At 43.9% G+C, this 21,833-nt stretch overlaps 1 protein-coding gene across 1 annotated transcript; it reads left to right on the top strand.

Moving 5' to 3' along the window:
• Positions 1-152: 152 nt before the first annotated feature.
• On the top strand, positions 153-21,610 carry mtus2a (microtubule associated tumor suppressor candidate 2a). The gene is made up of 16 exons (XM_037270686.1): positions 153-245; positions 6,672-8,833; positions 8,913-9,165; positions 10,707-10,928; positions 14,640-14,804; positions 15,351-15,449; positions 16,352-16,518; positions 16,589-16,714; positions 17,137-17,203; positions 17,427-17,641; positions 17,731-17,836; positions 17,911-17,984; positions 18,060-18,158; positions 18,219-18,338; positions 18,400-18,497; positions 18,562-21,610. The coding sequence occupies exons 2-16, from the start codon at positions 6,902-6,904 to the stop codon at positions 18,983-18,985; spliced, it is 4,167 nt and encodes a 1,388-aa protein (XP_037126581.1). The 5' UTR covers positions 153-245; positions 6,672-6,901; the 3' UTR covers positions 18,986-21,610.
• The last annotated feature ends 223 nt before the right edge of the window (positions 21,611-21,833 follow it).

Raw genomic sequence — 21,833 nt, 5'->3', positions numbered from 1 at the left:
TGCTGTCTTCATTTTGTTTGGAAACAAACGTCTATGCTGGACAAATCCAGCAGGGGCCACTGTGGTAAAGAGCGATTAGGCTGAAACATTGCCAGGAGTGGCTGCAGCATCAGCACCATCAGCTCCTCCTCCTCCTCCTCCTGTCCGCAGCATCTCTCATCTCTCCACCTCTCTTAGCACCATTTCCTCCAGAAAGACGGAGAGTGCAAGGCAAACGTGTGTTTCTGCTGCCAGTGCATATGACGGTAAGTCCTGAATATTTTTGACTGAAAAATACATTTCGTGATTTTCTAGTTTGCATTATTTTCCGTCATTGAATGAGCATCTTACGCCTGACTAATTTACATTCATAAAAAAAAAAAAAATGGATGTTCACTTATTTCTATTCCTCATACGAGAGGACCGGGGGTTTATTTAGGTTGATATGCGCAACTTGAGCCGCAGACCCGACTGAAAAGCTGAGTGACGTGAGGTCAGACGGCAAACATTGGGCCGGTGTGATGGATGCGGCAGGTCAAGTCGCTAATGATCATGTGTAGCTTATCAGAGCTTGGGGTGGAACTCCCGCGATGATCCACTGTACACAGGGATGACACCGGTGGGGTGGGAGATATTAATAAGTGGCAGGCATATCAATGTGGACGTATGAACAAAGGGCCCAGTGAGTTGAAATTTCAATGTGATTTGACACACTGTGGTGCTGACTTAACTCTTTCCAGATGAGGCATGAACAATTGAGCTTTCTTTTGGGAACACGTTTCTATTTTGGTTCTTCGTCTCGAAAGTCATTCGTGGGCTTTTTCTATAATGTCCAATCCCGAAAAGCTTTGAGTCCGTTTTGCAAGCAAGTGTGTTTTCAGTTGATACCGCTGGCGCTGCGGGCATGTGAAGAGAAAAGGGAGGGGGTGGGGGTCAACAAAAGGTAAGCACATGGAGGACATGTCGTCCACAGACGGCCGTCCGTCTCTTGTCCTGATTGAGTGTTGTGTGACGGTCAAGTTGTCCTTGAACTGCACGCGTGCACAAAGGAGCTCACTCGTGTGCTTGTTAGTACTTCTGATTTTGTACAATTCTTGCACTGTACAATTATCTGATCCAAAAAAAATGAAGGTTGACTTGAACTAGATGTTGCCACAATTGCTTTTTAGTCTAATCTGGCCAATATGGGCACAGCACACAGACGTGTGATTTGACACTGCATCAAAGCGTGGTCGCCTACGGCCTTGGCTTGCGCTGCCGGTCGGGGATGCTGATGCACGCGTGATTGATTCATTAGGCCTGACCTCTGCGATGTCTGAACAACGATCAATTCAGCAGATCTCTTGCCAGCGAAGGGGGTAGGTAGGGAGGGTGCGACTTTGGTAGCTTGCGGTGTCGGTGCAGGTGAGACATGTCAGGGTGTGACCTTCAAGGTCATTTTATAGGACAGAACTGGGGGGCAAGGGAAAAAATAGAAAGAGGTGAAGGGGAAAGAGTACAGAGAGCATGCATGTGATGTCACAGAATCTTGCCAATCCACCCGGCAGCTCTATTGTGGGGCAAAGGAGCATTTATCACTTACGAGTCTGACCACATGATCAGATTGGGACAACTGTACTTATTTTTTGCTTTTTAATAGAGATAGGTGATATCAATCAGGAGCTAGTCATTTTATTTGAATGAATTTGATTATTTAATTGTTTATTTAGAGGGAAATTTTATGCATCAGCACTTGGTATTGGTATCAGTGACTAATCAAGATTAGAGTAGAACAGAACTAAAACAAGGTACTTACTTTTTAATGTTGCCATTGCACTCTAGTAAATCTTTTCATTGCCAGGTCTATTGTGTTTGTTGGCACATTGCTTGAACCCAAAACAAATGCAAATCTATTCAATTCTGCAGTGGTGGCTATTATGTCATGGATTTTCGAAATGTGTGCGAAACAACAAAGAGGGCTCCCTGATCTTTTTTATTTGGACTGTGAGAAGATGCAACGTGCGCGCTCCAAATTGCCTTTGTCTGGAAGGTGGCTTGCTTCAGCTCCTCCCCACAGTCACAGGCAGGACACTGGATAAGGAGGTTGAACGCAGAGAGGCAGCCGCTGCTCGCACTCGCTTACAACCAGCGTACACAAATCCACGTGCACACTCATTCGAACACGGCGCAACAATGCAAAAGGCTCGAATGCCTAAAGTGACCATTCAAGGATGGCACAAAACTGCCCCAACTAACATGAAGTCCAAGAGCTCATTCTGTTCATTTTTTTCACAAAAAAAAAATCAACACACTCAAAATAGAGGTCATATGTTAAATAAAATAAAAAATATCTGCTTCTCTCTATAGCAGCACCTTCCCTTTTTTTTTTTTTTAAACAGCCAGTTCAATGCATTACCATATTTTTTCCACCAGAAGCAGCTCGCTCTATGGTTTGCCTTCACCTCAGTGATTCTTTGCCAGCTCCCCCTCCCCCAGCCTCTTGGTGCTTCAGTGCCACTTGTTCATTGCATTTACACACTTGCACATTACAAGGCTAGAGGGAAAAAAAAAAGAAAATTGTAGCTCGCACTCTTTCTTTCTCTCGCTCTCTCTGTCTGTGCGGCACCTGTCGTACAGGGTTTTTGTCTTCTATAAGAGTAACAGACATGACTCAGACGATAAAGTGGATGCTTTCTTTATCCACGCTGTCTGCACATTTCCTGCTTTATGTCTGTCTGGCTGGCTGGCTGTTTGGTACATTTGTGTGGGCAACAGCGAACTTCCTGGCGCTCCCAAATGGAATCCCACGCATTTATGCAATCGCAATCTGGTTGCATTTCTTTCCTTTTCTTTGTCTCCTCCTACGGCCATGAATGGTTTTCGTCCAGGGTGGAGGGGCTTTGCTAATAACAATGCAGAGCCACCGAGCAAGAACTTCTCCCCGTGGCCTTTAGGTCCGTCGTCAATAAATCCATAAACACAAACCTGACAACAGCTCACACTCCGCATTCTATTTTTGCTTTCTTTTCTTTGTTTGCTTTGTTGTTTTTCCTCCGGTCCATCCTCATAAGACACATCGTTGAATAATTGCTATACTTGGTAAAAGCATGGTGTAACAAAACCAATCAAGGAAAAGGTTTGCCAAATTGGTTCTTTTCTTCTTTGTCTCCTCTGGCCAGTCGCCAACTGAGTGCGTAGGTGGCGTCTCGACAAACGGCGCACGTTGAAATGCGTTTGACTTTCACGGCCTTCCATTTTGAAGGTGTCAATTGTGTTAATGAGCGCTCTATTTTTAGCAGAGGTGTAAATGGCAAATGGAGTCAAAGCCTTTTGCGCATGCTCCCCGCAATTATCAAAACAAAACAGAAAAATCCTATTACTAGTCTACGAGTATTTTCTGATGCATTCTTAGCAGGTAGCGGACATTGCCCGCAACGTGCAAATAAATCAGCTTTTATTGCAGATGATCCGATTTCTACTTCCTCCTCATTCATCACGCTATGAACAAACACCCACTCTGACCCCAAATCCTGTTAGAGCCTGCCTTGTGGTGACAAATGAATTCCCCCTGGGTTACAAATGAGCATCGGAATATATCTGGGAGGGATATGAGAAAGGGAGAGGGTGGATTATTGGAGTTTGAGAATGGGGTTTGATTGCGTCAGCCTACTTCATTAACTCTTGTTGTTCTTTTTGCACATTCAGCTCCTCATAAAAAGAATCTTAAAAATTCCTATCAGACAGTTTTACATTTTTTAGCCCATTGCAACCTCTTGCATTGCCTGGGTTAGCTTATTTCACGTCCACAAAAGCCATAGGTAGTCTTTAGTAATTCTATTGTGTCTTCTTCAAGCGTATCTCTCTGCTGTTTAGCAGACGTGAAAGGGAGGAATGGCTGCATGATTAAGGCCATCTTATTCCTCAATGGATGCTCCCACTAAGCTTTATCCTACTGAGGGATTCCAAGAACATGAAAGAAAGTCAATGCGTAATAGGAGGGAATTTCTATTTTGGATGGCAAGACAAGCATGTTTGAAATCTATTGGAATCAATTGGCTGGCAAGCTGTCACGGAAACACAATTTCTCATGCATACCTTTGAGCCATGGGAAAGGGGTTAAAAATATACATGGATGAAAAGGGCGTCATTAGAGATGAATTACAAGCACGCAAATAAATGGTGCAGTCGCAGAGGAGAAAGTGTCCATGTCAAGCCATAACTGCTCGACTGCTTTTTTTATGTAAGCCCAGCGCTGAATCTAATTATGTGGTGTGCGACCACTCCACAGTCATAAATTAGAGCCATGCTCACGTCAACGCGCTTTCCATTTGTGTCCTCACTCTCTGGGAATTTACACATTGAGAGTGCGGATGATGCGGCAGGAGTGTGAGCGCAAGTGTGCGAAGTGGGCTTCCCCCCTGGGATCGCGCTGTGGACAATCTGGCTGCTCTCTGTTGGGGTGGGGGAGCTAGAGCAATAAAGGGAAGTGCCAAAGACAAATGGCTTCTGTAATATCCACATGTGTCAAAAGTCAAAGTCTGCTTTATTGTCAATTTCTTCACATGCCAAGACACAAAGAAATCGAAATGACGTTCCCACTATCCCACGGTGACAAGACAGTACACAATATACATACAAGTAAACAACACAAAAAATAAAAACAAGAAGGCACAAACAATGAATAAATAAGCGTGATGAATAAATAATAAATAAACAAATAACATTTGTGCTACTGGAGCCACAACAAAAGCCAGTGTGTGTGAGCACATGAAGGTTTGTGCAAAACAATGAGCTTCCCTTAACTGCATCCTACAAAAAATGTCAACAAAGGCTTTCTTGAACATCTGTAGACTACTTAACTTGGTCTTATTTGTCTATACATCACAAAAACAGACTTTTTATATCCACTGTGGCAACATACAAAGCTTCATTTCTTAGACCCCAATGACTGAAGTACTACTTTCCTATTTAGACAGCCAGCTTTTGTTGCATATTAAGAGTTTCAGATCGAGCGTCTGTTTCCCTACACGAGTAGCAACATTTGTGCTAAACATAACATCCTGTTTCTAATCGTTAATTAAATTCACCACTAATGTCAGCTTTAAAACTAACTGGGCTCAGATAGCACAACATAATATAGACTGTCAGTGAGAGCCATTACGTGCTCATTAGAAGTCTATAAGGGAAGTTACCTTCATTAATTCCTTGTGATTGGTTCAAAAACAAACAGTCCTCTTTCCCCAGCTCTTCCTAACATCCATATGTAGTAGCTGTATCATCTAATCAACAAGCATTCTTGCTTGAAAATAACATTTTGACAATTTCACTTTATTTCCCGTTTTATCTACTTGTTGGTTTTATTTGAGTTCCCTTGAGAGACGTTGACATTAAACTCTTAATTTGGCTCTGGTTTTCATTGCCTTCGGGACATGGCTCAAGACGACTAACCAATACACGCCTGCTCTTAGCTGGCAACAGAACGTACAGTATGCATGAGCCGTCCGTCGGTTTAAAAGCATCCCGCTAACGTGCGAGTGTCTCTTTCTGGCGCTGACCTTTCTCACTCACTAAAGACCATATGTGGATTGTGTCGTTCTCATGGATGGTATCGCCATGACAACGGAAGCTGGGCTGCTCTTTTTTTTGCATCTAACATTTCTCCCAGCGGAGTTCAGATGTCATGCGACGCAAAGAAAATCTTTCTTATAAATGCTCCTACCTTGTTCACCTCATGCTAGTGACAAGGAATACTCCTTTGATTCATACTGTATTGCATCATGTAATGTATTTTTTTTCTTCTATAAACAATAGCTAGCACGGCCGTCAACACTGAGATCGATCAACCAAGACGTCATCTCGGTAAATTCTCCCCTTAAAGCAGCGGTGCGCTCACTCTCACAAATCCTTCTGCTCTCCAAGCTTTTCAGATGATTTCAGTGTCTGCTCTTGTAATTACCAGATCATTTGTTTGCGTGTGCCAATTGTGTGCAAATATTAGCAGTGAGGCAGAGTGGAGATGAGAGCACGCTGATAAGCCGTACAATTTGTTTGTGCCCGTCTACCGACATAATTTGTCCTCATTTCGGAGCAGCTCGTGTTCCAATAAATACCATGCAAACTTGGAATCATTTACAATAGAACCTACCAAAACAAAAATGGACACGACGCAGTACAGTTCTATAGGTACTGTATAAATATTTTCATAACAGGCCAGAGCAATCCGTCAAGATCCAGCAAACTGTCTTTCTGCTATCATGCTTAATATCACATATAGGAAAGCCAGTGTTCTGATGTTGAACACGAGCGAGTGATGGTAGAATTAGCCATATGGTGTGCTTGAGGAGAGTGTTAACCCCCCGTGGAGATCAGGCCAACAATATGGATTTATTCGTACCGGGCTGCTAGTTTGCTTTTGCTCCTCAACACCAGCATGTTTTCACATTGTTCAAAGACTGCGCCACATGAAAACAAAATACATTTCAAGTTCAGCAGCCATGCTTCATCACAATGCACAATTTATGGAGCTGACCTGAATATGTAATACTCTTGCTTTTACATTTTGAACACACAATGATTTTGATTGCAGTTATAGGAAACACAAAACTGTTTTGAGACTTTGCAAAGAAAAAGATCTAATTACAGAAACTGCTTTTGAAATGACAATATATTTATATTATAATCATGGTCTTACAGTCTGGCTTTCTTTCTTTCAGATTCAAAAACAATTCCTCAATGCAAAGTCCATCACAAACTGTTTTGCTTGCTCAAAGGGAACGCAAGATGAGTGGTGAACTAATATAAAAAAGAAATCCTCACAGCGTCACAAAAACCTGGGCAAAAGAGACTCTTATAAATCGATCAATGGCCTCAGGCTCCCCAATTTCCTTTGGGATTAATAAGGTATCTGCCTGGTATCTTTGAGCGCTCAAAAGAAACAACCAAAATGAGCATCCCAACTAGTTTCAAGGGACATGGGCTTGTTGAGAGAGCGGAAAAGATGGCAAACAAAGCTCCAATCCAATTCCCTGGCACTGGCGATGACAACGCCAATCAATTCACCTCTTTGAGTGATCAAGGAGGAATGTTAGAGGACACAGGATGCAATAAGACCTCACTCCCACCTTTGGTATCACAAAGTGAATCCCACGACAAGATGATCATCTGGGGCTCTGAGCAGCAGTGTTCCGACGCGGGGTTCCGTGAGATCGAGCTTGTGGAGTGTCCGGACATACATCCGTTCTTGAGCAACCCAAATGAAGAAGAAGACGAAGATGGGGGAAGCACAGGAGAAGGTAAAGATGAGGGGCCAATGTCGATATCCTCCAGTTCAACCGCCAGCTCGACTTCAACTGGGGTGAGGAGGAACGACAACGACAGCAACAAAGTGGAGAGCAGAAGTCGGAGGGACAAAGAGGAATGGAGAAAGAATACATGTCGTAGTACAGAGCAAGTGGGAGGCTTGTCCGAAGAAGAGAACCCTAACGCGGGGAGAGGAGGGCTCAAGCAGTCCAAGTCGGAAACCAACGTGTTTGTCTCCAATCTGGCCACAATGAATCTCAGTGGAAGTCTGTCCAGCACCCTGGATTCTACTTTTATCTGTCTGCCCAGCTCTAAGCCCGACATTTGTTACGCTACCTCAGCCCAAGCTCCAAGAAGGCCACATCAAGTAGATGACAAGCCTCCACCATTGCGCTATCAGGAGAAACAAGATCAATGGCACAGTCAGGATGAGACACAAGATGAGAGAAGCCAGTACAAAAATGGATCATCCTCTAATGGTGGTGGTCTGGGCCAAAGACGAAGGGCTGGATTTGAAGAAAGGGTTCTACCGCCAAGGCAACAACAGCTCGTCAGACCCCTTTGTCAGTCAGAAATGGGTCGAGCTCAAAACCTAGCAGAGCTTGGCGGTCAGGCTTCTGAAGTTGGCCGATCAACATTTTCACAAAGCCATACTCACACCGGCGCAAACAAAAAGCTTACAAAATCATCTCTACGTGAACCATCCGATTTTTCACACCTTTACAACACATATGGAGTCTTCCAATCTAGACAGCCCAACCAGGAGGCCAAAAAGGAGGTTTTGTTAGTGGAAAAGCAGCAAGCTTCAGTGACAAAGACCTCCTCCAAATCTTCCACCATGGAGAGACAACCCCAGACTCAGTTCACCTACAGACGGAATTGCTCCAGTCCCAAAAGAACATTTACACCTCCCCATTCCCCTCTCAGGACACCCCAGGGCTCACCAAACAGGCAGGCCTCAATGTACCTCATCTCAAAGGATCCACGTAGAGGAGGACTTCAACACCACACCCCATCAGGAGGAAGCCCCGATAGAAAGGCACCAGCTCAGGGCCACGATATGAGAGCACCAGTTAAGACCAACCTAACAGGAATCCCTCAAGCGCCTCTAAACAACCAGCAAAGCTCCCCCAACTCCAGCCCCAAAGACAGCTCTCCTTCACCCAAACTTAAACCCAAAGGAGTCCGTCCAAAAATTATCACTTACATTCGGAAAAATCCTCAACTGAAGCCTCAGGCTGTTGACGGACCTTATCAGGTATCGTCTTTACCAGCACGCTTGTCCACATACGCACATGGTACAGGTGCAACACCCAGTTCCTTCAAAGATATTCCGAAAGGCCCCTTTAAGCCTGAAAAGGAAACCAGAGGGGCACCAGTACTCAGTGCCTCCAACTTGCTTTACGACAAGTTCCACAAAGACATGCAAACAAATATCTTCCCGTCAGGGGTGTTGAGTCGGAGTATCCGAGCGCCGGGACTTACAAACACCGTCCCTCCGACGCATAACCACAGCTATACGGCGCCCCCAAAGCTGGCCAGCAAAACGGACGACTTCTACGGAGCACACTCTGAGGTAGGTCTCTTTTTTATTTCTGATCACACTAAATACGGTTGTAAAGTATAAATATTGGTTTTGTATGCATGGTTTTTAGGTCGGGAGATCCGCCAGTTTTAAAGAGAGTTTTGCAGATGACCCACTACAGCTTCGGACAGCTACTCAGACTGGAGGAAGCGGAAGTCTCTTGCGTTCTGGCAGAGGTTTACGTTTAGGCTTGGGAGCTGTGACCAGGACGGCTTCCGCCTCAGTCAAAGGCAAAGAATCTAGTGCGAGTCAGAGGTCAACAATCAGCCAACCGATTCAACAAGCCTGCTTAGCAGCCAGCCAGAAGAGCCGCAATACCGCAGGTGAAAATTTTGTCCAATTTCATTTTATCTTGCTGAAATTTGACACACCAAAAAAAGCTGCTATCTATCTGCAGGAAGTAGATGTAGGAATGTTCTGCCAAATTTGACCTGAGATGAAAGCAGCTCATTAAAATGCATTTGCTCAAATTCGGCTCCATCCAGTCGGAGGATTTGAAGATGCACACTGCTCTGAGCCGGCCGGCCGGGGGGGAAAGGTCCCGCTCCGAGAGGCTGAGTCCATGAAGCAAAAAGAATTCCTACCCGACCCGTTTTCACTTCCCCCTCCTTCAGATTCATTTCGACTTCAGACAATTCACCTCTGGCACCTGCAGTATGTTGCAATATGGCGGTCACGGGTATACTGGAAATTTGCTCATCAACTAACCCACTGATGGGTTGAAATTCCATTTCTCACCTCCATAAATATTTAAACGGCTCTCACCCCGGGTCTAATATGAAAATCAAGCTATAGTGCACCAATGTCTATCATCTCTATACATAAGACTATTAGCATCGTGCTACTCTAAGTCCAATCTTTTGATGATAATCTTTGTTGATTCATGCTGCTTGGCCTTCTGGGACCTGCAAGCTTTGAAATGAACTCCAATTAACTTTTAATGAACGTCACCATCTTCCTGCTGGATCCATCTCACCCCCCCGAATGCCAGTTGTACAAAAACTAATCGGCAATCTAACACTGCACAGCATTCGTTCCCGTTGAGGTAGTAACACACCTGCAGCCTCATTTCCTCTTTCCGTTCATCTGTGTGTTTTCAGTCAGCGGCAAGAGGAGCTGTGCTGTTCAGGTTTAAGTGGATATTTGTCACAATCTATTCTGTCACTACACACTTGAAAAGGAGAAGCAGAAACAGGGCCAGGAGGGAAATTGGGACATTTATCTTTAATGATCCACAGTTGTGCACTCGAGAGCAGTGAACTCCAATCTAATACTCAGAGCAATAGGCTAAGAGGCGGTGCCGCAGCAGCGAGAGCACCTTCGCTCGCCATTTTAGCCCAATACCCATGAAATGGTTTTGTTCATGGATTGATGTGTTGGGAGTGGGAGAGAGGAAGGGAGGCCTCCCTGCCTTATCTTTGCAGACAGCAGGGGATAATGTTCGAAACCTTGCAAGACCCTAAGGAGTGTGTGTGCATGTGTGTTTACCACGAGGGGGGGAGGGATTCTTCCCTTTGTCCAAGAACTGGGCTTTTTTTCTATCCGTGTATTTTCCCAATTGATTGGCTTGAGTGAAGGATTTCTTGTCAAAACAAGCTAAGCTCCAAATTGCTCTACGCATTTTAAAACCCTGTGACAATGCTGGCATTAGATTGGGAATGAATTCAGCCTACAAGGAGGACCACACAAATCCAAAAGCAGCATTCTTCTGTAAAAGTGTCAATGGAGCAAAGTCCAAATAGAAAGCAAAATCAGCACATAATGATGAACGACTTCAGTGCAAACATACAACGTAGCAGTGTTGCCCTCACGTAAACATACTGCTAAATATATTTCAAACTCTTGACGCAATTTGTTCTTCTAGCTGACGATGAGGTTTTCGCCCCTGAGGCTCCGGCATCGGCACAAGCACAGCCGGTAAACGGCAGATCCCTACTTCCCAAAGCAAGTCAATCAGGCCTCCGCGCCCCCGGCTTCAGCTCCACCCGTCTCCCCGTGGGTCGCCTGGCAGCTTTCGGCTTCGTCAGGAGTTCCAGCGTCTCCTCCGCGCACTCCAGCGACAGTGACCCCAACAGGGCGACTCACCGTAAGTGTGGACGATTCAATATTCTGCCTGTGCACTTTCCCCAAAGGCAGCACGGGTTGATGCATTTGAAAACACCGCACGGGAGTGTCATTAGCATCACCATCTTGTTTTCATTACCCCTTTTATGCCTCATTTGCATAAACACTCCCCATCCACATTCATTAGGTCAAATTTACAGCGAAAGCTGCTTTCTTCTGAACATCTTTTAACACCGCTTCATGAGGGCTTACAGTTATTGGCTATTCCAGCTACCGCTTGGAACTTTTCAGCCACAGAATTTTCCCCGACACGCGCAAAGATGAGACCAAACCCTTCTCTTTTGAACGATTGTTTTTTTAATCGAGCAACTGGAGTCGCTAACTGCCTACTCATGTTTTATGCTGCAGAAGCATAACATCACAGTACTCCAAGTATACGGCGCTCTGGTTAGTTGGCTGAATTTGAAATAACGGCATGCCTTTTTAATGTGACCTACATAGCTTGGCTTTTTCTCTCCCAGTTACAGCTGACGTAAGCTCCTCAAGCTCTGGCGTACGTCACGTTCGCCGTTACGTAATCTGAGCGCTTGTTTCATCTCCCCCTCCGATTGGTTGATTCAGAATGTATTGATGTATCTTCCTCAAAAGGAATATACATTTGAGACACAAACACCACAACCTGGTTTCAAGAAATGGAAGCAATGTGCAGCAAATTTTGCATTGTACAAGTGGCGTGTTGCCCAAGTTCTTGTGGGAAATAACCAGCTCGTGAGTGACTGTACAAGATGTCAACATGACAATTAGAAGGAGAGCGTTGCACAAGTAATCATGGTTTGGAACTATCAGGGGCATCGTTTGACACGGTTTACGTGTGTTGGAATGAGTGTTTGCCCTACCTTAGTTTTCCCTCGTCACGCAGGGATCCTTTCCCCTTAAGGCACGCCGAGAAATCCGATCAAAGAGCTGTCGGATTGACAGATGAGTGTTCACACATCCTTCCAGCGTTAGTCAAGGGAGTTGTACCAAGCCGGAACTTCATTCTGAAACAAAGAGAATAGGAACTGGGCTCAGCACCATTGATCCATACAAAAACAGTCTCATTTGGGTTCGGGATGATACAGAAAGCGGTGATCGTTAAGAAATACGGAGCGCCATATGGAGGAACGTGGGTTCCCCCGAGTTGAGGCTCCCCATCATCAAAGCTGATCAACCTGCTGTGATCAATGAGCAGCGACTGAGATATGTGGCATCAAATTTATTCAATCTGAAAACTCTATTGCTGCCAAAATCGACTGGCCTCTTTCAAGATAAAGTTTCTTTAGAAATATGCAGACGGGAAAAACATGGGCAAAATATTTTAATGGCTCAGTTGATCACGTCTCGATACCATCCGCTTCATCGTTTCGGCGAGCCGTACGAGGTCATAGTTGTCACAAAATCGTTTTGTTGGACATGCCCCCCCGGGCGCCACAAACGCTAGCGTTGAGCGTGCATTATAGATCAGTGGCCGGAAAAGCAATCAAATGTAGTTCACAAACGATGCCCTCGTATATAAAGCTGTATGTAAGTATTAAATTCTATCAAGTGCGGCAGTATATGTTATCGCACCACATTGATTAGCCATTAACACCATCCTGTTGTCACGTATGCGAGAGAGAGAGAGAGAGAGAGAGCGATGCATCCGTGCGTGTCAAGTACAGTGGGAATACGCTGTTAATTCCGCTGTGATTGGCAGCTTCTGTTACAAAGCTGGGAGGGGGGGGCGACCCCGGCGAGTAAGGCCCATTCGCTTGGTGGAAATTCAATAGTCAAAACAAATACAGTATTATCGCTGCAGTCAATCTCCTCTTTAGGCGATAATAAAATAACGGGAGCGGTGTAGCAAGGCTGGCACCGGGTGGAGAGTGGATGTGGCACCCCAGATGCCACCACTCGGAGCTGAGATCTGCTGTGTGACTCATGCTAGCTCACTGTGACCAGATGGTTTGCGTGCGTGGAGTAGAGACGCACACGATATGAGACAGCCAATTGGATATGGATGCCGCTTGGCAGCAAAAGGAAGAAAAACTATCACGGCAGCCGTGACGGACGGCGTTGATGCCCGAGCTCACACTTGGTTTCATCACTCAACGTGCTGACATTTGATTTTAGATAGTGATACACTTTATACCAGTCCCTATTTGTAATAACTCATCGAAATGATTCATTCTAATTTTCCACGACAGGTTTCTTTCTTTTCTATCTGAACTTGCATCTAATCTTCGCCACAGACTTGGACTCAGGTTCATCTCTGCCAGGCTATTACTTTGTGTTTTATGTATGCAGCTTTAACCTTGGCCCACCCCAACACACACACACACACTGCTTCCGACATGCACTACTTTGCATTCCTAAGCGTTTTCTGCAGATACGTGGTGGAGATATGCTCTGTTATTAAATTTTCAGGCCTGTAAAAGTGCCTCTACGCTACATTAACGGGCACATTTCCACAGCAAAAGAGATGATAGTGATATTTAAAATCTGCTCAGCATCATGGCTAAAGAGCAAAGACCGCTGCAACTTCAAATTTCCTCCAAATGGACTAATAGGCGGAACAAATGACAGACTCGCCGTTAAATTGCACAACGTGTCGTGTGTGTGGCACAGCGCAGAATGAAGCTGACGTGTGTCGCGGTGTTTCACAGACAGCGGTGAGGTTAAGCCACAAAATAAGATGGATTTAAAGTATTAAACTTGTGTTCTGGGATCAAGTGAATGCACATTTCCAGAATCGGGATTTGCAAGGAGTCAAGATGATGCTGCTGCAAGACCTGGCCAATAAATCAAGCATTGCTTTTTTTAATAACTGTGGTGTTTTTCAATTTTGTCAGCGGCTCGCCATCCGAGCAGCCTCAGCTCATCCGTCTTGATATCTCTTTTTACATTGTTTGCTTCCGCCTGAGCTCAGCTGCTGTGTTCCTTCTGACTTAATCTCCTCCTCGTGTGCTCGTTTCCATCTTGGGCTGCCGTTTTGCCAAGCAGTGCTCTCCGTCAGCTTGTCTTTGCTATTCATGAAATCCATCGATCTGGGTTGTTCGTTTTTTTTTTTGCATAACCACTGGATCTCTTTTGTCTATCATTCACATTAGACTTCGAGCAGTTTTTGAATCAGATCTCTATAACGGCGTAAGAACTCCACATAGTATTTTGTTACTTTAGTTTTTTGTTGTATCTTTAAGGGTACCGGTATAGTTTAGCGGTTATTGACAGATTTGTTTTTTTGAGAGAGAGCAACAAAAACCAAGAGAGAGCAATAACAGTAATTGTGTTCCATTTCACAAACTATGCTTTCTGTCAGCGTTGCCAGTGTACAAGAGCCGAAAGAGAGTCGAAAAGGAGCCGATTGAGAGCCTAATCAACTGCTTAATCTGTCACACAGTGGTGAAGAGCAGGCGTCGCGGCATTATCGATCGGGTACGAGGAGATCGACCAAACACGCAGTGTGAGAGGGTTGAGTTATTTTATAGATTGTGTAATCTATGGGCTTTGAGTGCACTTGCAGATAGATCAAAAACAAAAGCTCCTTAATAAATCGAACTAAAATGATTATTTTGAGAAAAATAATTATATATATATATATATATTTTGTATTTTATATATATATATATATATATATATATATAAAATACAAAAAATAATAAATACTAACAAATAAAATATATAAATAAAATAATTCAGAATCTGTCTATTCCAGGTCTAAGTGTGAGTGAGGACCCGCCTCTCCATAGAGTGACCGGCGCACCTCCATTAACGGATCACCAGAGAGCTGCGCCATGTCGCAGCAACAGCCTTCAACCTCCGTCTACCCCGGCACTACCGCGCCGATACCTGCCCGCTCAACCAAGAAGCTCCCCTGGGGGTCAGCAGAACCGTAATTGGTTTTTTTAATTGAGTTTTCTTTTCACTCCCTGCTCCACTTTAATGTGGAGTGAACTACAAAATGAAAACACCAAACGAAGGTTTTCGTGAAGATTTGTTCAGAATCCACTTTTTTTCTATTTGAATTAGTTTCTTTCTCCTTCCACCGACACACCCTAACCTCTTGATAAGACACTTTTGTTAACTACAAAATGGTTCCTTGTCGCCCCCAATTCCAAAGGTAGCACATTTCACACTGTTCTAAATCCAGCCACGGATCACACCCACTCCTACACCAAATCTAATCTGACACACAACAAAAGGATTGATATCAAAACAAGTCATCCCGAGTATCATTCTGAGTTGAGGATTGTTTTCCGAGTCGTGGAGAGCAGCTGACCCAGATTCTTGTGAGATATTAAGCACTTTGACTTTTTACAGAACTGTTTTCTCTTCTGACTTTGAATGAATCTATCTAATATTTTATTACTGTATCAAAGTATTATGACCACTCCCTTGTCAAAACAGTGTTTTTTATGTTTAACAGTTGGCAGGAAAGAGTTCCAGCGGAGTTCCGAGGTAACGCGCTCCCTCCCGTCCTCCCCAAAGAGGCTGGCAGTTGTTCCACCCAAACCTCAGTCACCAGGTCAGTTAACCATTCTAACCCCATCACTCATGATAAACAGAAGAGGCCTGGCTACATCATTTTATTCTTGCTAAAGTTGCCTTTATTTCCACATGAGTGCAATTTTGCTGACATTCTTTTCTACTCAACAGTAAGCATTTTCTCTCTCGTACTCGCATTTAGAGGTATTGACAGAACCGAGGAGAAGGTGCATGCGTGGCAGTCTGATGAGGAGAATAAAAAATAAATTAAATTGTGTTGAAATGTGGCCGAATCACAGCTAAACTTGTCGCCACGCTAGCGGAAATCATTGTCCAGTTGTTGCGTCATCATTCATAAGCATTATGGCAAGCACTCTTTTCCTTTGGTCTCCATTCATTGATGGCTTTGGGTACACCCTTCCCCTCTCATTGTATCACCCCCATGGATTTTTTTACTCATTATCTGGGTCCCTGCCCCTGGGTTGTCATGGAGACCGCTCCCCATGCGTTCATTTGCTGAATGATAAGGTCGAGGCAGTCAAAGTGTGAAGCAGGGTTTCTGATTCTTAATATTAACTGGGTCTTTTCATTTATTTTATTTGGACTTGGTGATGTTTGCTGTCATCAAATCATTTTATTGTAATTTATTTTGACTTAGTGATGTCACTACATGTCAAGGTGACTCACACATGGATTTGCGTTGCCATTATCGCCATCGTTAAACGTAATCTTTAACTTATTCAAATATGCAGCTTATTCCTTTGCCAAAAGATTCAATTAACTTTTGTCGAGCGAGCACAATATCATTAGGTCAGGGCAAATTGCCTTGGTTGATACTCATTAGTTTGATTAAGAATTTATGCAGATTCTGTGGAAATATTTTAGAGGTCGTACTTCATCGTTGCCATTCATATATTTATTGACTCCTTCCCCTCCCTATAGTGCAGTCAGGTCAGCGAGCTGCAGGAGGACCAGCCCGGGGGTCTGCCCCCCCTGGCTCCCCTCGCCGCGTTCCTCCCCTGAAGCTGCAGCAAGAGAAGGAAGATGCTCAGCAGAGAGAAGAAGAAAGGAAAGCACAGCAGAGGGAGAAGGAGGAGCAACGTGAGGAGGTGAGAATCAGGGACAACCCGTGCAGGAGCATTGCTGCTCTTCTGATTCTTTTTTTTTGGGTCACATAAGCTGGAGAGGCTGCGCGGATGCTGTGAGCGGCAAGAGAAGCAACTGAGGGCCCTTGAAGAAGAACTGAGGAAGACCTCTTTGGGTTTGGAAGCCTTCATCGTCACTACTCAGCATTACCGCCTCAAGGTGAGTGCTAATTTAATCACATACAATATTTAACAGCACCACGAGGTGGGATTCACAGCACGGTCCCCCCCGAGCGTGATGATTACGAGCGAGATTCTTTGTGAGAGGTTGCGGGAGAGTTCAGTGTGTCACCGAGCATCTCTCTCGCAGCCCTCCTGAGTGGTCTGGAATGATTTAACCCGTGAGGTGAGCGGAGGGACGTCTTTATGGCTGCCGTCTGAGTGCAGCAATCACAAGCCCCACGGTCCACATCAATAGAAAAGTTGTTCATAAAAAAGGAGCTGTCAGCGCCACCTGCTGTCTGTTACAGTGCAACTACAGATTAAAAGACCTTATGGTGTGGCTCAACCATGAGAGCTCAAAACTTTTTTTTTTACTATACCACAACTTTCAATTTGCACTTATTTCTTTCCCTCCTTCAGAATGAAACCGCAGAAGCGAATGAAACAAACTTGCTCCAGGAAATACAAAAGGTCAAAGAGCAACTGGGTGAGTTGACATCTCTCAGAATTTCCTGTTCCTTCCATTTAACTTGGTTTACTTCTATTCTTTAAACACATCACAAAGTGGAAACAAATACTGCCATTTCGGGCTCATTTTGCATTAAGGTCCTTGGAACTATTTCTCCGTCGATAAAAATTCCTTCCAAAATGACATTTTAAAGAAGTATTGTGTGAACACACATTGAAAATGCTTCCAACTCATCCCTCAGTGTCCAACTCTGCAAACTGGGAAAGACTCAAACTGGAAAAGGCCGCCGTGGAATCGGCATTCGATCGAGAGCTGCAGGAGCTGCAGGTGCAGCAGGAAACGGAACTGGCCGCCGTGGAGGAGAGCCTACGCAAGTGTCACTCGGCCGAGACGGAACACCTGAAGGCTGAGCATCAGTCGCAAATGGAGGAGCTCAGGACCCAGCAGCAAGAACAGGTGACAAGCATCGGATTTGATTTCATACATTACTCAAAACATTTGGGGTCATTGAAAGTCCTCATTTGGTGTTTGTGCTGTGCGTGAAGGTGGAGGAGATGACAGCTCACCACCAGGCAGCCATTCAGGAGCTCAGAGATATGCATAACATCACCATGGCAACACTGCATGAGGAGCATGCCCGAACCATGAGAGGTACGATTGCAGCTCACGTGAAAAATAACAATTTGACCTTTGGTGAGTCACACGAACTCATTCCTCCCTCACAGACTTAAGGAAAGCTCACGAGCAACAGAAGATGTTCCTTGAGGAGGATTTTGAGAAGCTAAGGCTTTCTCTTCAGGTATGCTCCAACGACATGATGCTTGCTTTTAGAGCCAAAGCTGGGAGGAAAAACCATGTTTGTTTGTTTTTCTAGGATCAAGTGGACACGCTCACTTTTCAAAACCACAGTCTGCGGGACAAAGCCAAACGCTTTGAAGAGGCGCTGAGGAAGAGCACCGACGAACAGATACTTGTGAGTTTTTACTAAGGTCAGATGATGGCGCTATAACTAAACATGTCGCCATGCTAACAGGATGCCTTAGCGCCGTACCAGCATATTGAGAAGGATCTAAAGAGCTTGAAGGAGGTTGTGGAAATGAAGAACCAGCAAATACACCAGCAAGAGCAGAAGATCGCAGACCTGGAAAAAGTGGTAGGCTCCCCTTCAACCATCACTTTCACATGTCCGACAAATAAATGTGACTTTTGAGCAGGCCCAAAAGAATGTGTTCCTGGAGGAGAAGCTCCAAGTTCTGCAGCAACAAAATGAAGATCTGACAGCTCGGATTGAAAGGAACCTCACTTTATCCAGGTAGAAAACACCTGTCACTCATTGCTTGTGATCCAATTCATCTCCGATTGTGCTGTTCCTCCAGACAACTGTCCGAAGAGAACGCCAACCTCCAGGAATCAGTGGAGAAGGAGAGCACGGCGAAAAAGCGACTCAGTCAGAACAACGAGGAGCTGCTGTGGCGTCTTCAGACCAGCCCGTTGATGTCTCCCTCGTCCTCGCCCCTCCATCGCGCCTTCTCTACCTCCCCCATCCCGTCATCTCCACTGTTCTCATCGTCACCTGCACCTCCACTGGGCTGCCACTCCCCCAGCCACTGCCAAGGCTGCCCCCAGCAGCCACAGTCCTCCTCGCCCTTCCACACGGTCAATCGGAATTACTCACCCGGCCCGGGCACACCCACCCACAGATCGGCAACCAATCAGAATCACTCACCGGGCCCGTGCACACCCACTCATAGAGCAACGGCCAATCGCAATTCGGTAGCCTGTCTCACTTTGCAGAGATAAAAACTTATTTGATTTAAAATAATAATACTCTCTCCTTGCCCTCGCCGAACGTGAAATGTATTCTGTTGTGTCCACAATGACATCTGAAAGTCTTAAACGCTTTGACACGCAAAGGTCATTTTTACCCAACATGCAAGATGACTCATTCCAATGAATTCACTTTCGGGATCAACAGAGAGAGGAAGTGGCACGCGAGAACAAATTCCTCCTGTGCCCAGAACGCAAATGTATTCTACGTTAAACACTCGCCCATTGGGTTGAGTTCTGTTTTACGGAGCTAAATCCCCAAACAAAGCGCCTTACTTCCGCCATTTCACCAGCAAAAGTCAATTTTTATTCAATATTTGTCCTTTTGAATTGGTTTAAGGGAATTCCTCTGCCTCACCAAGATATAATGGATTGTCTTTCACTTACCATGGAACCTCCAATGTGGAACGCAATCAATTTTAGCACACTAATAATTCTTCCCAAATGTCATCATTTGCGGTTTAAAAGTCAAATATTTGCATAAAAACATGATTGGATTTTTTTGCTTTGACTTGCAAACAAAATCTTGACATATGAGCACTGAATGATGGCAGTGAACTCAACTCAGTCTGGAAAATAATAAAAAATGGGGGGGGGGGGGGGGTAATCGCTGGTTCTGATACTACCTCTGAAAAAAAAAATTTCCAGCTTCTTCCCCATCTGTGTAAAAGAGGCTTCAAACCTATTTGTTTTGCTACTTAAGCACGCATGCACTGTGAATGTCTTCCAGTCTTATTATTGCTGTGGTTTGTTTGCCTATTTATTGAGCTAACTTTATGAGGGAAATGAATAGTACAGGGGAGAGAGAGTCTTGAAATGAAAACAATAAGCTAGAAACAGTGGAACCTCCAAATTCAAACTTTTATTTTGAAAAATAAATTCATTTATTTCAGCTTGAAATATTTGCTATGAGAAAATTGATTAAGAGGTCATATTAAGTAGGGCTGCAAGATTATAGAAATGGCTTCTCTCAATCTAGAAAACAATATCATGTTTAACTCAGCATCGACTTGGGGAGTGATATTCTTCAAATAACTATTTCCTGAAAAATTAGAACGCTCTTCAAAATGTACAACTTTTTTGACTTTAGGGGCTCCACTGGCAGAACGTTATACTTCAGTTTGTGAAGATTATTTTAAACTCTTCTTAAAAGAATATTTTAAAGGGAAAAAAACAGATGTTTCTGCTTTATCAGAACATGTATTTACCAGTATATGTTCTAAACTTTTTCAAATTTCTCAAATGTTATCATTCAGGGAATTTCACTTCTTTCCAATGTCTTTGTTTTATAGCTTCTACTTGGTCCATTTTTTTTTTCCTTAAGAAAAACAAATGCAATAGAAATCAACCAGGATTGTAATGTACTCACAGGGTGCTCATTGGGGCTGCTTTGACCAAGTCATCCTGATTTTCAATCCGTTTACACCAATGGTGTCCTGTTAAAGAGCGGAACAGGTATTTAGTCTTTGCATGAAAACAAAATGCTGTAAATAAACTTATGTCAGAGAGAATGATGAGACAAAAGAGTTCTATGAGGGCACTGGTCATGTGTTCTTTTACAGCAGGCAGTGGGGGGGGGGGGAGACCTACACATGAACTAATGATAAACATTTGTTCAATTGTTGCGATTTAAAGATTGTAAAAAAGTCCCCAAAAGATTGCCCACTGCCGTGTTACAGCATTTCGTGTTGCACTTTTCTTTTTCTCAAAACAAACTGTAAAGTTGACACTAATTAGCCATACCAGCACTTTTAATAGCCATGAAAAGCAAAGTATGTCATGACGAGGGACTACAAGGGTTTTTTTTTTCTACGGTTGGTAGACAGGGTTAAAGAGAGGAACGTGAACGGGAAAAAAAATTTGTACAAAAACTGCCAGTCACTCAGTCACTGTGTTTTCAAATATTTACAATTGTACTTCAGGGTCACTTCAGGTGTAAAAAGAATACCGTTTACAACAACAGTTTGCAACAATAACAGCTACATATAATTTAAACAAGACCTGACCAGTGTGTCCTGTGGACATCTGTATCTCGCTCTGAATGGGGGGGGAGGGAAATGTAATGTATTTTCTACCATTCACGTGATTTGATGAAACAACCTAAACAATACTGCATTTGTAGCAGCCATTTAATGTCAATATGTAGCACTTAGAATGAGACAAGTCATAATTGTCTTTTACACAAGGGTTGCATTTGTAAATTGTGTTTTGTTTGAAAGCACTATTTGGCTTTTTGTAATTTTTTTCCTCAGTCATTTAATTTCAAGGTAAATGACACCATTTGGTCCTGAGAGAATGAATGTGTTTGTTCTGGCTCTGATTGTATGTTTGAATGTAAATACATTTACCACACAACTTGTGTCTTAGTGCACCAAGAAAATAATAGAAGCATGCTTTGTCAGTCTTTGCTATTTCTCTGCATTGAACTTCTAGCATTGTAATGGTCGACATGTAGTTCTAAAGTGTGGCAGACCAACTTGATGAATGTCATTTGAAGACAAATGTATGTATGTATATGTTTGGAAATTGGTCCTGCGCTTATCAACCTCCGTTGTGTTAGAATAGCTCTCACAAGAATTAAAGTTTACTTGAACATTCTTACTGTCTCCATTTTGCACTTGATGAATTTGTGTTTCGTTTAATCATTAAACCAAATCAATTGCAACTTACCGGTGGATGTATCTGCAGGTATTTTGCTCCTGATCGTCCACTTCGGTGCTTAATTGGATATTTTGAATCCATTTATTGCATCGTGTTGACTTGGAGTTTGCAGCAAGTCGGCGTGCTGATTTCGCGTTTGCAGCAACGTACAGGTGCGGAA

Source organism: Syngnathus acus, chromosome 14 (genome assembly GCF_901709675.1).
Source record: "Syngnathus acus chromosome 14, fSynAcu1.2, whole genome shotgun sequence".
In the NCBI taxonomy this organism is placed as follows: Eukaryota; Metazoa; Chordata; class Actinopteri; order Syngnathiformes; family Syngnathidae; genus Syngnathus; species Syngnathus acus.
Note: the sequence above shows the minus strand (reverse complement) of the source record. Positions and strands in the feature narration are given on the sequence as shown.

Coding starts and splice junctions, on each gene's coding strand:
- mtus2a (XM_037270686.1), top strand. CDS start 6,902: ATGAGCATCCCAACTAGTTTCAAGGGACATGGGCTTGTTGAGAGAGCG. Junction 14,805..15,350: donor ACCAAGAAGCTCCCCTGGGG/GTCAGCAGAACC, acceptor TATGTTTAACAG/TTGGCAGGAAAGAGTTCCAG. Junction 17,985..18,059: donor AGCTAAGGCTTTCTCTTCAG/GTATGCTCCAAC, acceptor TTGTTTTTCTAG/GATCAAGTGGACACGCTCAC.